Source organism: Phasianus colchicus, chromosome 10, assembly GCF_987193195.1.
Source record: "Phasianus colchicus chromosome 10, bPhaCol1.hap1.1, whole genome shotgun sequence".
Classification (NCBI taxonomy): domain Eukaryota; kingdom Metazoa; phylum Chordata; class Aves; order Galliformes; family Phasianidae; genus Phasianus; species Phasianus colchicus.
The window spans coordinates 15,702,972-15,715,972 of NC_143445.1; the positions used below are offsets into that span (position 1 = coordinate 15,702,972).

Genomic DNA, 13,001 nt, shown 5'->3' on the forward strand with positions numbered 1-13,001 from the left:
GAGCGAGCAAAAGTGGTAATACTTCGTTGCTGCACTTTACTAATAAACTTTGCAAATGCAGCAGCCGTGTCTAACTCCTGCAGCAGCTGAAAAGGAAATGTTTGCTGTCATGCATTTTTACAAACCCATAGCTTTGCTTCAGCTGTTCTTCTTAATGCTCCAGGGCCTTTTTGGGAAGGCTGCAGTGTACGATGACCCCAGTGCAAAAGCCAGGATAGCTGACTTGCAGATAGCTGTTACGTTTTCCGTCCCAAACAGGTTGTCTTTCTGTCCGTTCATCATATCTGCTGCTGGTTGCATCCTGGTACACAGAGTGCCAGGAGTAAGTGTGCCTTAATGTGACAGGCAGCTGCTTCGCCACCAGCTGAGTCACCACTGCAGGAGGAGACAAGGTGAGGTGAGCTGGTGGTGAGGGGAGCTGCAACTCAGAACGCAAAGCAGACAGCAAGTCATATTTGAGGTATAGCCAAAGGTTGCACCCCTTTTCTCCTCCCCTCTCTCCCTTATCCTTCTGCTTAATGTTTGCATCCAATATCATCAAAATGAGAGCTGGGGGAGGACTGAGTGTGCCTTGGACATGCCTGAATCGTTAGGTTGCCTTTCAGAGGCTAAAATAGCACAATTGGCCTGTACTAATGATTTATAACTTGCACTGCAACTCTTGTGTGAGTTTCTATTGAGGCAGCTGACTGCTGTGTGCTTCTCTCTGCAGAACAGCTCTGAGTTGCATTAAGTGACTTTCAGTATTCCCACCAGGCACTGTTTGTCAAGCCTTGGCAGCTGGTGCCAAATAGAACTGGCTAAGCCCCTTGTTAGGTGGCTGTGTCTTTGCGCTGACCTTCTGTATGCTCTGCCTGCTGTTGACTGATTTTTTGCTTTGGAAGAGCTGAAAAATATATCTTTTTTTTTTTTATCTGCCTCTGTTGCAGCTTCTACTGGACGTGCTTGGCAAGATGGAGCCGCCGACCTCCTCCAGGCTGAATTCCCGAAAGAGGAGAAAAGATGGATCTGGCCCCAACGGGGCAACAGAGCTGGATGGAATCCCTGCAAAAATGTCCCGGCGCTCATTCGTAAGTAAGCAGAGATGGGAGCTGTGAGTGCTGGGGAGGTTGGGCTCTGGAGTCAGAGCAACAGGAAGATAAATGTGATGGGGTTTCTGTGGACTCAGAAAACAAGGGGGAGGAAAGAAGCAAATGACAGGAGCTATCCTTGCAAAGCCAGTTTGAAATCTTCCTTTGCTCATACTAATGACACACAACATAGGCTTAAATTAGATCTGAAGCAAGCGTCGCTAAGCTGCTTTTGTGGTTTGTCCAGTTTGTTTGTACTCACTTAATCTGTTCCCAAGCAGACACGCAGATAGGTATCCACGTGCTACAAGAGGAAGCATTCACTTGGTGTAGGTGTTTTTTTTCACAGACCCAGGTGGGAGAAATACTCCAGAAAAGCAGAGAAACAGTACCTGTGTCTAGCAGAAAGCAGTCTGTGTCAAGTAGGGGACCTGGGTCTGGGCTTAGAGTTTGATACCTGCAGAGGCAGCCAATCTGAGACTGGAAAGATAACTCTTCTTTATTTTCCTAGTGCAACAAGAGACTCTTCCATACGGGTTTGTCCCAGCTAATGTCAGTATGAAGAGCTGACTTAATATTGTCCTTGTTGTGGTATTGTGATGATGAGCTTTGTACAGCTCTTCTCTGCTCCTCTTCCAAAGCTCTCCTTTGTATCGTGTGCTCTGATTGTTTTTTCTGTATCTCAGTGAGAAGCAGCTTCCATCCTGCTGCATCATTCTGGAGTCATAGTTCTTGGTGAAATACAGTGATGTCTTACAGCTCTTCTCTTTGATAACAGTGTTTTGCTATTCAGTGAGCACTTCAGTGCTGTCCCAGAACATCTGACAGATTATAAGTATTGGGAATGGAGGCTTGACCTATTGCATGACTCTCATCAAAATGCATTCTGTTTCTCTTAAAGACCCCACATCTTTTGGTGGGGAAGGAGAAGTGTATGGCTTATTCCATGGAATCATTTGCACTTCAACTTGGTGTCCTGTGTTAGGAATAAAATGTCTGTATATGAATCATGCAAAACAAGTAATGAATAAACTGCTGCATTGTGCACATCAAGTTGTGTCCTGACTCTTGTAGGTGCTTGTGGAGGAAGGGCGAGGTTGGCAGGAGCTTCTGAGGGTGTTTCTCTGTGATCCTCTGATAATTTTGGTAGTTTTTTGTTCTTATTCCTAGGTTCATATTGCACTACTGATGACCAAAGTGCAGAGTCTGGTTTTATTCAGAAGCCCCAGATACAATGGCAGTGAGGAAAGGAGAGGCACAGGCCTTAGCTAGCAGTAAGGATCCACCAGGGGAGGTGGTGTGTGAAATGTGGGGGTCTCAGTAAATGCTGATGTTAATGGGGATTTCAGCAGCATCAGTTTGCTTGAATGTAATGGTCAGCAGTTGCTTTTCCGTGCACTTCACTTGTCTCACTGTAACAACTGTAAACATTAACAATCACAGCAGTGGTCTCTCTGGTTGCAGTGGTGCTGGGCACTGTGGCAGGATGTCACAGTGGGGTAGGAAGGCAGAGAGGAAATTGCTGATCAGTTTTTTGCTACTTGAAGTATTGTACTGACCTGCAAGCTTGTTTCCTAGTCTTCTGGCTTAGGAAGGAGAAACCCATTGCTGCCTCACACCTTCCTGTTAGAAGGAAGTTGAGTTGTTCCATTATAGGAAAATCAGATGTTTTGTTGCCATTCAGAAACCAGAAACGGTACTCGGACTTGAGCTGAGGTCAAGCTAGTGGATTAGAGAGGTTTTCCTATGGCATTAAGATATATTCTGCTGCAGATCGAGGTCAGTCTCTTGTTACTTATGGCTCAGAAATAAACAATGGTACACAGATTCCTTAGGGATTTGTTCTGCTCTTGGTATTGCTCTTCTGCTCGTTCATATACTCAAATTGAGGAGCTGTTACCATTTGTATATCACAGCACAAGCTCTCAAACACACAAGCACAGCAAAGTGGTTGTCTGGATGAGCAGAGCTGTGAGGGTGAGGTTTGTTGAAGTTCCCTTTTTCCATGCCCTCAAATTGAGGCTAATCACCTTGCAGGGTTGTTTGGAGCTTTAGCACTAATTAGTCTTTCAGTGCATGTGCTCAAGTCGTGAGGAGACACAGTGAGTCACTCAGTGACTAGGACACTGCAATGGCATTGCTGCTGCTACGCTGTGTTCAACTTTGCATTCTCACCACTGACCTTCTCTGTCTGTGTAGGGACTGAGGGAGCCAGCTCCATTTTCAGATGAAGTGGAAATCGATTACAGCAAACCGTACATCAGAGTGACATATGAAGAAGCGATGAGAGGGACCCCTTGTAAGTAAGAACCAGGCTTTAAGGGGAATGTTTAAATGTTGAATGTGGGATGGGAGATATGATTGCAGCCAAATGCTTTGTTAATGCTTTGTTGATTAGATAATTGTTCCTGTGTGTAATTGGGCCTGCCAGTCCAACCGAAATTGGAGCCTCTGTGTGAGGAGCAGAACCTTCACCAATAAGACTATTTGAAATAAATATTGATGTTTTAGATATTCCTTGTGCCTCTGACAGCTAAAGCTTACTGTCAGACCTGAACATTTTTTGGTACGACTTAGCCTGAGGCTACTTAAAGTTAGGCACTTTAAAAGTCATCTCTTCTGAAATGGACACTCAGAACCAACGGATGCCTTTGTCCAGAGTGTTCCATTGTAGTCTGCAGTGTCATTAAACAAAACAGGCCAGCCCCACAATGGGACTGTGTCTTTTTGTTCACTAAAACAAACTGGGAGAAACTGTTTTCTTTGCAGACCCCAAGGGGAAGCAGAGACAGGACTGTCCCTTCATCGGGGATGGTTTCCCTCTCTTGTCAAACAGAGTGCTCTCTTACTTGGTCTCTCGTTTACAGAGACCCTAAGATAATAAAAATGCTGCGCTTCTAATTATAAGACTGATGCTGAAAGAAAAGCCAGCTCAGTCTGAGATCTGTCACCAATTTCCTGCAGTCTTTGTAACTGCAGTGCTTTGCATACTCCATGTTGGTTTCCCAGCTGAAAGTCTCTGGAACCCACAAGAAGGTGTCTGATTTGACGTCTGTTCTGTCTGCTGTGGCTAAAATACAGTGTGTACCTCCTTGTTGCTGTTTCTGCCTGTTCTCAGAGGCTACAGCTATTGCAGATATAGAGGAAAAGGAACAGATGTCCCAGCCAATTTCCAGAACATAATTGCACTTTAGCAAAGCTATGTCAGGGTCAGCCCTCTTGTGACATACAGAAAGCTCTTGCAGTTTTAGATCTCCAAATCCTTGACCCTCCGGAGCCTCCCAGCACCTTCAGACAGAGGCAGATCTGTTGACAAATGACTGCAAGAGACTGTCCTCAAACTGACTCCTCTGCTTGGCTTGAACCTGCTGTCCCTCCATTTGCATCAAGTTTTCCTCTTGCTGCATCCCGTGCTCTGTCACTGGTCACATACAGGGCCCTTCCCAGACCCATGAGGTTTCAGCTCTTCTGCTGAGTCTTCCTTCTGCCCCTTTCTTGCTGTGGCTTTGATGTGCTTCTGTTCACACCAATCTGAGTCTGCATGATTTGAACCAGAGAGCAGCAGGCCATTTCCAAGTGTCAGATACCAAGAATGTGTACATTTCTGTTAGCAGCAATAAGAGCTGGTGTCCCGCGTGGTTCCAAGGCACCAGAAGTTGGGAATCTCCTGCTGTTATGTGGTAGTTACTGGTCTCGACTCTATCTCAACTTACCTTTGTGCTGACCTCAGAGAGGAGGTGCAGTTTATTCTGGGAGAGATGGCCTGGTGGTCTTTTTTTCTTCCTTATTAGCCTATGGATTAGGTTGATAGTGCCAGTAGCTCAGCAGGATTGTATCTGCTTTCCTTTGGGTATCCAAATATATTTTCAGATACAGACGTGCACTTTGTGGGATGGGGGGGGAGCTGATGATGCTGGTGGGAAATCAGAACAGTCTGGTCCCTTAACAAGATGTAGCTGTGGCAGTGGGCTGCAGGGAGAAGGATGTAGAGAAGGTCTTCAGATGCTGTCCTGTCTGGCAAGGGAAATCAGGTGCTTGGAAAACATTTTGGCCCTTTGGTAATTCCTTGCTGTGCAAGAAGTTAATTTAATGTTACATTTAGATTTCCACAGGAGGCAGATGTTCAGGGTTTGCTTTCCCTTGATCTTCCTCCATTTTGTTTCAGTGGGTATGTGGTAGGTTTTTAGTCTGTCTTTGAGCATGGATATATTTCAGCTCTGTGGGGTTTTTTTTGGCCAGTTTTCTGCAAGTGTCTGTGATTTTTCAGAAGGTCACACAGGCATGAGCAGCAGCTGCTTCTCCAGGAAGGCACCCTCATCAATGTCTGTCTGTCTGTTTCTTTGGCACAGTGGATCGTCCTGTCAGGGTTTATGCTGATGGAATATTTGACTTGTTTCACTCTGGACATGCCCGGGCCTTGATGCAAGCGAAGAACCTCTTCCCAAACACATACCTCATTGTGGGAGGTAAGGAGTGATCTTGTTGACTTTGTAGGAGCACTGTTAACCTCTGCTGTTGTGCGTACAGACGGCACAATGGGGTTTTTGTCTTTATGGCCTTAGTGGCTGTCATTGCAGCCAGTTGTCTTAAATCCTTCCCTGTTGTTGAAGTCTTACTGCACTGTGTTGACAGCCAGATATGCCTACAGTAAGGAATCTTGTACCAAAAGGAAAAGGTTCCTCATCAACCTATTCTAATCTGGCTCCTCTAGTTTGTGATGGACTCCTGACTGCCTGAGGAGATGTGGCCAGGTGTATCAGCCAGATCTCTTTTAAGAACAGGACAGGAAGGAAGAAACACTTTCTTCTGGCTGCTGCAATCGCTGCCATCTGTCCATGCAATGCCTCTGTACCCTCACCCACCTTTCTGATGTGTGCTACTACAGACACGTCACACTGTGCATGTTGTCTGTCAGGATGTGACCTGTGATCAGACTGCATAATGATGTTAAGGTGGCAGGAGCTGGGAGTACTTGTAACTAGTTTTCTCAACTATCATCAACTTCTTGAAGCAAAATGAAATTCTAATCTTATGATAGACCATCTGTAATGTCTTCATGTGATTTGTTTCCCTATCACAGATTCACTTGCTGCTGAGAGCTTTTTTGCAGTGGTACTTCTGAATGTTTTATGTGTGCTCAAGTGGTGTCTGAAAAGGGAAAGGGGGGGGAGGGCTGTTATGGTTAATGAAACTTTCAAAATGCTCTGAGCTTAGAAATCTTGCAGGCAGAAGGACAAGCTGGATACATAAATGCTGAACGTAATACAGGAAAATGACTTCAGGGAACACTGTTAACACATTAGTGCAGCAAGGCTTGTAATCATGCTCTCTGCCTCCGGGTGACTGGTAAAGGGGGTGGACAATGAACTGCTCCCCTCACACCAGGAACTGACAGAGACAAGAGACCACAGCCTGAGTGAATGTTAGCTCCAAGCTGGGAGCAGTTTCACCCGCTCTTTATCATCTGTTTGGAATATAAATACATCCCATACCCTGAGACTAGTAATGCCTTGTTTAACTTTTGAGTCTGATAATCACATAAAGCTACTTCCTTTTCAATGCCTTATGTGCAGATGATGAAAAGTTGTTCATTTACTTTTCCATATAACTTAATTAAATGAACTTAATTTTCTGTGAAATCTTTCATTTGTTTCCCAAGTGCCAGTTTGTAGTATGCTGCTCATGAAATCAGAAGCATAGGGATTTTGTTGTTGTTTTTTCATGGGCTCCAGTTTCCAGACCTGAGCCATCGATAGGTTAATAAGGAGGTTTCTGCCAGGTAATGCCATTTCATACAGGAGAGTTGTCTTCTGTATTGGCTGGTCTTGTTGGTTAGTGTTGGAGCCTCTAGATCTTGAGAGTTTTGGGTGTAGGTCCCCAGCTTGTGCAGAAACCCCCAAAGAAATGGCCAGTTCCCTCTGTTCAGCCTGCCCAATGTTGCCCAAGGGTTTAGTGTTCTGTCATCACTGCCTATTCCTAGTGCTCCATGGCTAGAAGAATTAGATTTGAAGTGCCACCCTCTAACATCATCTGGTGTTGCCTGACTTAGCAGACGTGTATGTGGGATCCTTTTGCAGTGAAGTACTGGGGTAAGTAGCTCAGCATCACTCTTCTCTGTGCCTCTTTCTTCAGTCTGCAGTGATGAGCTAACCCATAACTTCAAGGGCTTCACGGTGATGAATGAAAACGAGCGGTATGACGCCGTGCAGCACTGCCGCTATGTAGATGAAGTGGTGAGAAATGCACCGTGGACGCTCACCCCCGAATTCCTGGCAGAGCATAGGGTAATATATATGGCATCTAACCTGCTTTGAATTTTCATTAGGTGCTATTTACAGCAAGAATTCATCCGTGGAGGTGACCTCTGCCTGAGCAACCTGTTTGTCCTGAAGATCCTTAAATATGGAATGAGTTGGGTTATGGGAGCTGTGTGGGGCATCTTGTGTGAAAGCATGTGCTGAGCTGGCAGATAGTGACACAGTAAAGGAGTCTGAGAGGGCAGAAGGGTTCCATGTTCCAGGAGAAGTTGATGCTGGTGAAACAGGCAATGGGGAGAGCACAACATAGGGTGGGAATAACTTCTGCAGGTTGTCTGGTCCGCATGCTCTCAGCAGGACCACGTTAGATCTACATCAGCTTCCCTGCAACAGGAGACCAGGAAAGCTGTATTGTCCTATCAGTAGCTAAGATAAAGTGAAAGGAATCTCTGACATCTGTTGAACTGCTCTGGGAAGTGAGGAGGAGTCTGGGAAGTATGCTCAGTTTCCCTTGTGGACATTAAAAAGCTATTTATGGATCTTAAAGCAGCTGCATCCTTAGTCACATCTCTGTTGTGTGCTAATGTGTTTTAGTAGGCGATTGCTAGTGATAACATGGGCCTTGGGTAACTCTGCCTTGGATTTTCGAGAGAAAACTGTCTTGCTGTTTTCTCTTATGCCCCTGAGTGGAGGTATTGAGCAAGAAGTTACCATCCTTCAACAGAAAGCAGGAGTCTTCATGCTCAAAGTAAAATGCTGACTCTTACATTGCTTTTTTAATTTTCAGATCGACTTTGTTGCACATGATGATATTCCCTATTCTTCTGCTGGCAGTGATGATGTTTATAAGCATATAAAAGAAGCAGGTGAGTCTGAGTTGGGATTTTTTGCAGTGGGATTCCTGTTGAAGATCTGTTGGAGTTTCTCCTATCTGGCAGGGTTACACTGGGGAAGTGACTTGCCTCTGGGAAGGAGGCTCTGTCTCAGAGGCTGTGAGAGCAGAAAGAAAAATGTTGGTTTTGGGTATTAGGTCACGAGGCCAAGACTGTTCCACATCCCAGATTAATTCTTATGTACAGTCTTGTTATTGTGATTAACAATCTCCTTTTGGAAAAAGAAAATGACTTGGCTTACTGGTTCTCACCAGTGGAGAACCTTACATAGTTCACAGAGCGGACCCTCTAGCTGATTGCTGTAAAACTCAGTGGGGATGCAGCTGATGTTAAGCTATCAAAACTGAGCCATCAGAGCTTACAATTCTACCTGTGAATTTGCAGTACTCCTTATTCTGTCCTTATGACCAGACACTTCCAAAAGCATTTGATTGTACTCAGTAGTTTTCAAACCTGCTGAGGTGAAGAACTGGAGCTTTTTATTTAAAAGATGTATTTGTATTTCAGTAAAAAATATTTTTAATGTGCTGGAGTCTTAGTTCTTTCACATGGTCTAGAAAGGAGGAGTGTGGTATTGTACAAGGGCACAGACATAATGGTGTGAGCACGGGTAGAAAGTGTGCTCGTGGCAGAGGAGGTGGTTTACTAATAAAGGTGGCAGTGTGTGTCTTACTGCAGTTGTCCTGAGTCCTGTTCTCCACCTTCAGGCATGTTTGCACCAACACAGAGGACTGAGGGGATCTCAACATCAGATATCATCACCCGGATCGTGCGGGACTACGATGTTTATGCCAGGCGGAACCTGCAGCGGGGCTACACAGCTAAAGAGCTCAACGTCAGCTTCATAAACGTGAGTAGAAGTGTGTTTCACCATAATTTCTTGTTCAGAAAAGTTGTGGGTGCCCCCTGGAGCTGCAGGAGTAACAGTGCTTCATTAGGGAGGAAGGACATGCTCTGTTCCTGTACTGAGTGGCTCATAGCACAGAGGCAAAATACACCACAGGAGGCTTTTCTGATGTTGGAAATAAAGTAGTAAACATTTTTCTTATCGCTCTGACACTGTGCTTTTTTAAATACAACTAAGTCAAAATAAAACATGAGAGGTAATGGCTGCTTGGCCTTAATTTGGCATGTAATTCTGCCTCTGTTTAAGAACACCCAGTAAAAAGTATTGGCATGTCACGAGTGACCTCCAGCAGGTCACTCAAATCTAATCAGTATATTTCATAAATATTTGCTTCTTCCTTGCACTGTGCTTAAATAGTCCTTATCTCTGGGATTAGTCATGCTTTGTGGACTGTGCCAGTGACTGCCACAAAGCATCTCACAACCCCACTGCATGTCTGCCATTTAGTCTAGGAAAGAAGCATAATTGAAGTGAAGGAGAAGTGTCAAAACTCGTGGAGAAGCAACAGTTCAGTGTAATAGCAGAACAGAGGCGGTTGCCGCTCAGATCTGGTGAGCTGTATTCTGACCCACCGCTTACTCAACAGGAGAAGAAATATCACCTGCAGGAGCGTGTGGATAAGGTGAAAAAAAGGGTGAAGGACGTAGAGGAGAAGTCAAAAGAATTTGTCCAGAAAGTGGAGGAGAAGAGTATTGATCTCATTCAGAAGTGGGAAGAGAAGTCTCGAGAGTTCATTGGCAATTTCCTGGAGATGTTTGGCCCAGAAGGTGCATTGGTAAGGAGCTGCTCTGTGAAAAGGAGGAAGGAGCTTTGGGAGTGCTGGGCAGACAGTATGGGGCCCCTGGAGCCCACTCTCTGCAGAATGAAGCCTCTGGTTTGTCACAGTGCTAGCTGTGTTGTCACTCTCCAGACAAGCTGTCCCAGGCTTGGGCATTGTGTCCTGAGATCCCTCACCACTGCCAGCTGAATAAAGCCAGTTATGGCTGGAGCATGAAAAGTCCCTTTTTTCCCAAAAGCTGTTTTGTGAACCTTGGCTTGCATCCTGCAGGCCAGAGAGCATCCAAGAGATTGACAGTCGCTTTGTCACTGGGATGAGATGGGTCTGAAGTGATGGGTTTTTGCCAGGCTCTGCTGTGGTGCTGGCTGAATGTCACACACACTTCATTCTGGAGATGCTTGGAAATGGTGAAACTGGATGCAGTATCCATAGGCTAGAACTAAGCTTGGGTTCCTTCTGTTCTTATATTGCATGAAGCACTGAAGAGACTCAGCAGCACCAAATGCTGCACAAGCTGTTAGTACTATCCATTTCCATCTCTGTTTGAGCCATGCTAACTATCTTTCTACTTCCATCACCAGAAACACATGCTGAAGGAGGGCAAGGGCCGGATGCTGCAGGCCATCAGCCCGAAGCAGAGTCCCAGCAGTAGCCCCACGCATGACCGCTCCCCATCTCCCTCCTTCCGCTGGCCCTTTTCAACCAAGACTCCTCCTTCTTCGCCAGCCAACCGCTCCAGGAATGAGTCTGCAGTCACCTATGACATCAGTGAAGATGAAGAGGATTAAACTGCCAGCCAGGATTTGCTGCGAACTGCTAATCGCTGAATCCTAAGTCCAGACCCACTGGGGGGGGGAACTCTAAATGAACAAGAGAGCCATAGGAACAGGGCTGATGGTGAGCGTAGGGCCTTGAAGGCACCCACTGCTCTTAGCAAGGGCTGCTGCCTGGAAGCACATTCAAACCTCCTCTCCCTTCTCCCCATATTCCCTTTTTATTGTTTACGTTCTAGTGTTTTCCAGGGGAAAGATGGTTTTTATATTTTAAGAAACTAGTCTTTTAAAACACAAAGAATAGCACCGATGTGTGGCTCTTCTTTTTGGTTTCTTTTCCCCTCTTTAAACTCTCCGCAGGAGATGGAGAGTGGTAAGACCAATCTGTCCCTTTTTCCCTCCAGCTCTTCAGTCTTATACCTCCCACCCCCAGGCATTATTCATGCCACTGCCAAATGGAAGACCCCTCAGTTCCTCAACCAGCAGTACCTCAACAGCACACAGGAAGCAGCCTTGCATAGAGGCTGCTAGGAAATAGGGACCTCTCTGCTGCACTGGAGCTGATAGGGAACCCATCTGGCAGACTCTGTAGAGCTCTTGTACCTCTTAGCTGAGCTTGCCAGCGTATCACAGCAGGGGTGTGCTGGGATGGGGCAGCTGGCTTAGAGTGCATGAGCTACACCCTGGAAGAAGTGTCAGCTCCACAGCAGTGCACCTTGCAAGTGTGCAGTATTTGCAGCTCCAAAACTGCACAGAGGGCTGCAGGGGAAAGGCCTTTCCGGCCAGTCTTAACAAGACTGCTAAATCTTTTAAATTAAACATTGAGCCTTCGGTTGCTGTTGGAGGGAAGTGAGTGAATCTTTGCTTCAGGGCACTTGTCTGTGCATTTCCTACAGTGTGAGAGAGCCCAGGTAGGAAATGAATGTGTGTACTCCTTTGGGAAGCTCCTTGTCTCAGTCTCTGCTGTGTCATGAGTCTGTCCAAACAGCCCTTCAACACTGTGCTCTGTGCGTGTTTGTGTTTCAGTTGCTGGCTCTAGAGGCTGGAGCAGTCCTCAACCCTGGTGCCATGAAGTTGCTGCTCTAAGGACACAACATGACCTTGTACAGCCAACTCACTGTCCGTGTGTGCAGCTGGACAGATGAAGGGCACATTTTACAGCAGCAGAGGGCCACAGTCCTATGTGACAGTTCCCTGCCTTGCACAAATTTGTGCCCCTTTAGTCTGTTCTCAAGGCAGGCCGGAGAGCCTCAGAGTGCTGCAGCTTTTTCAGATTTTAAACATGCCTGCTGTTGTGTTTGTGTAGTGAGCATTGAGCTGCCCGGCCTCAGCTCTATGTGCTGCGTGCCCATGCACTGAGCCCCTTCTGCATTCTGTCCTGGCAGCCAGTGCTAGAGGAAGTAGGCTGCTGCTTCCCACTTGCTTATCCATTCAGGTTTGCCTGTGACATGCAAAATGTCCGGGTGAAGCTGCTGGGCTGAGCAGCCCATGTGCTCCTGCAGTACTGGGAGCAATACTGCAGGGCGCTCTTCCAAGCAGGACATGGGATTTAGGGAGCAGCGGTTGCAAGGAGATGAGTCCAAATGCTGCCACAAGCTCTGGGCTGAGCAGTGCTGCCAGGGATGCTCCGGGGAAGGAGCGAGCTGCTGCTCATCAGCTTTTACCTTGCTGATCTCCTGTCACTGCCCAGAGGGCTTGATGGGAGCTCATAGGAAAGAAATCTCTTTGCTCTGTGCTTCTGTTGAGGCTAGAGCCTGTGTGAGAGTATTTGGGAGATTCCTGATCTGCTACTCGGTCCTCCAGCAGGGATGTGCACAGCTCTGGGAGCATGGCTGGCTGCTGTAGATTTTGTGCTATACAGAGCAAGTAAAAGTCGCTTGGTACAAGCCAGTTTTTACTCACCTGGTTTATGAGTGATAAAGCACTTCATTTATATCACCCATGTTCTTTCTTCCCCACCTTTCTCACCTCCCCTTTTTCACCCTTCCCTCACTCTGGATGTTACCTTGCTTTCCCCAGCCAGGCCATGCTGTGTCAGAACCTCGCTACTGTTCTAAACACAAGTTATGCAGCAGTGTTCTGTACTTTGGGATAACAATGGTGTTTCGGATGGTGGCTTGTCTCATGGAGACCCTGCATATTCCTTGGTGTCTGCACAACCTGGGGTGCTTGGTAAGAAGACAGACATGATTTTACACGTAGCTTGGAATAACAGAACTGTTTCTCATAACCAATAATCCCTGCTTCCTCCTTGCACTAAAATTAAAATGGCCACTTGAATTCTACACTAGTATTTGTTTATTTATTGGCTTTTTAGTTTTGT

The 13,001-nt window shown here is 46.2% G+C and overlaps 1 protein-coding gene across 2 annotated transcripts; it reads left to right on the forward strand.

Annotated features, from left to right (window-relative positions):
* The first annotated feature begins 935 nt into the window (after window positions 1-935).
* Window positions 936-12,963, forward strand: PCYT1A (phosphate cytidylyltransferase 1A, choline). Of its 2 annotated transcripts, none has more exons than XM_031603440.2 (8): window positions 936-1,074; window positions 3,270-3,369; window positions 5,420-5,536; window positions 7,203-7,354; window positions 8,115-8,193; window positions 8,928-9,070; window positions 9,714-9,902; window positions 10,487-12,963. In XM_031603440.2, exons 2-8 carry the CDS (start codon window positions 3,354-3,356, stop codon window positions 10,691-10,693), a joined length of 903 nt encoding a protein of 300 aa, XP_031459300.1. In that variant the 5' UTR covers window positions 936-1,074; window positions 3,270-3,353; the 3' UTR covers window positions 10,694-12,963. The 2 variants fall into 2 exon arrangements, with proteins under 2 accessions (XP_031459300.1, XP_031459299.1); XM_031603439.2 differs by having other exon boundaries at window positions 937-1,070.
* The last annotated feature ends 38 nt before the right edge of the window (window positions 12,964-13,001 follow it).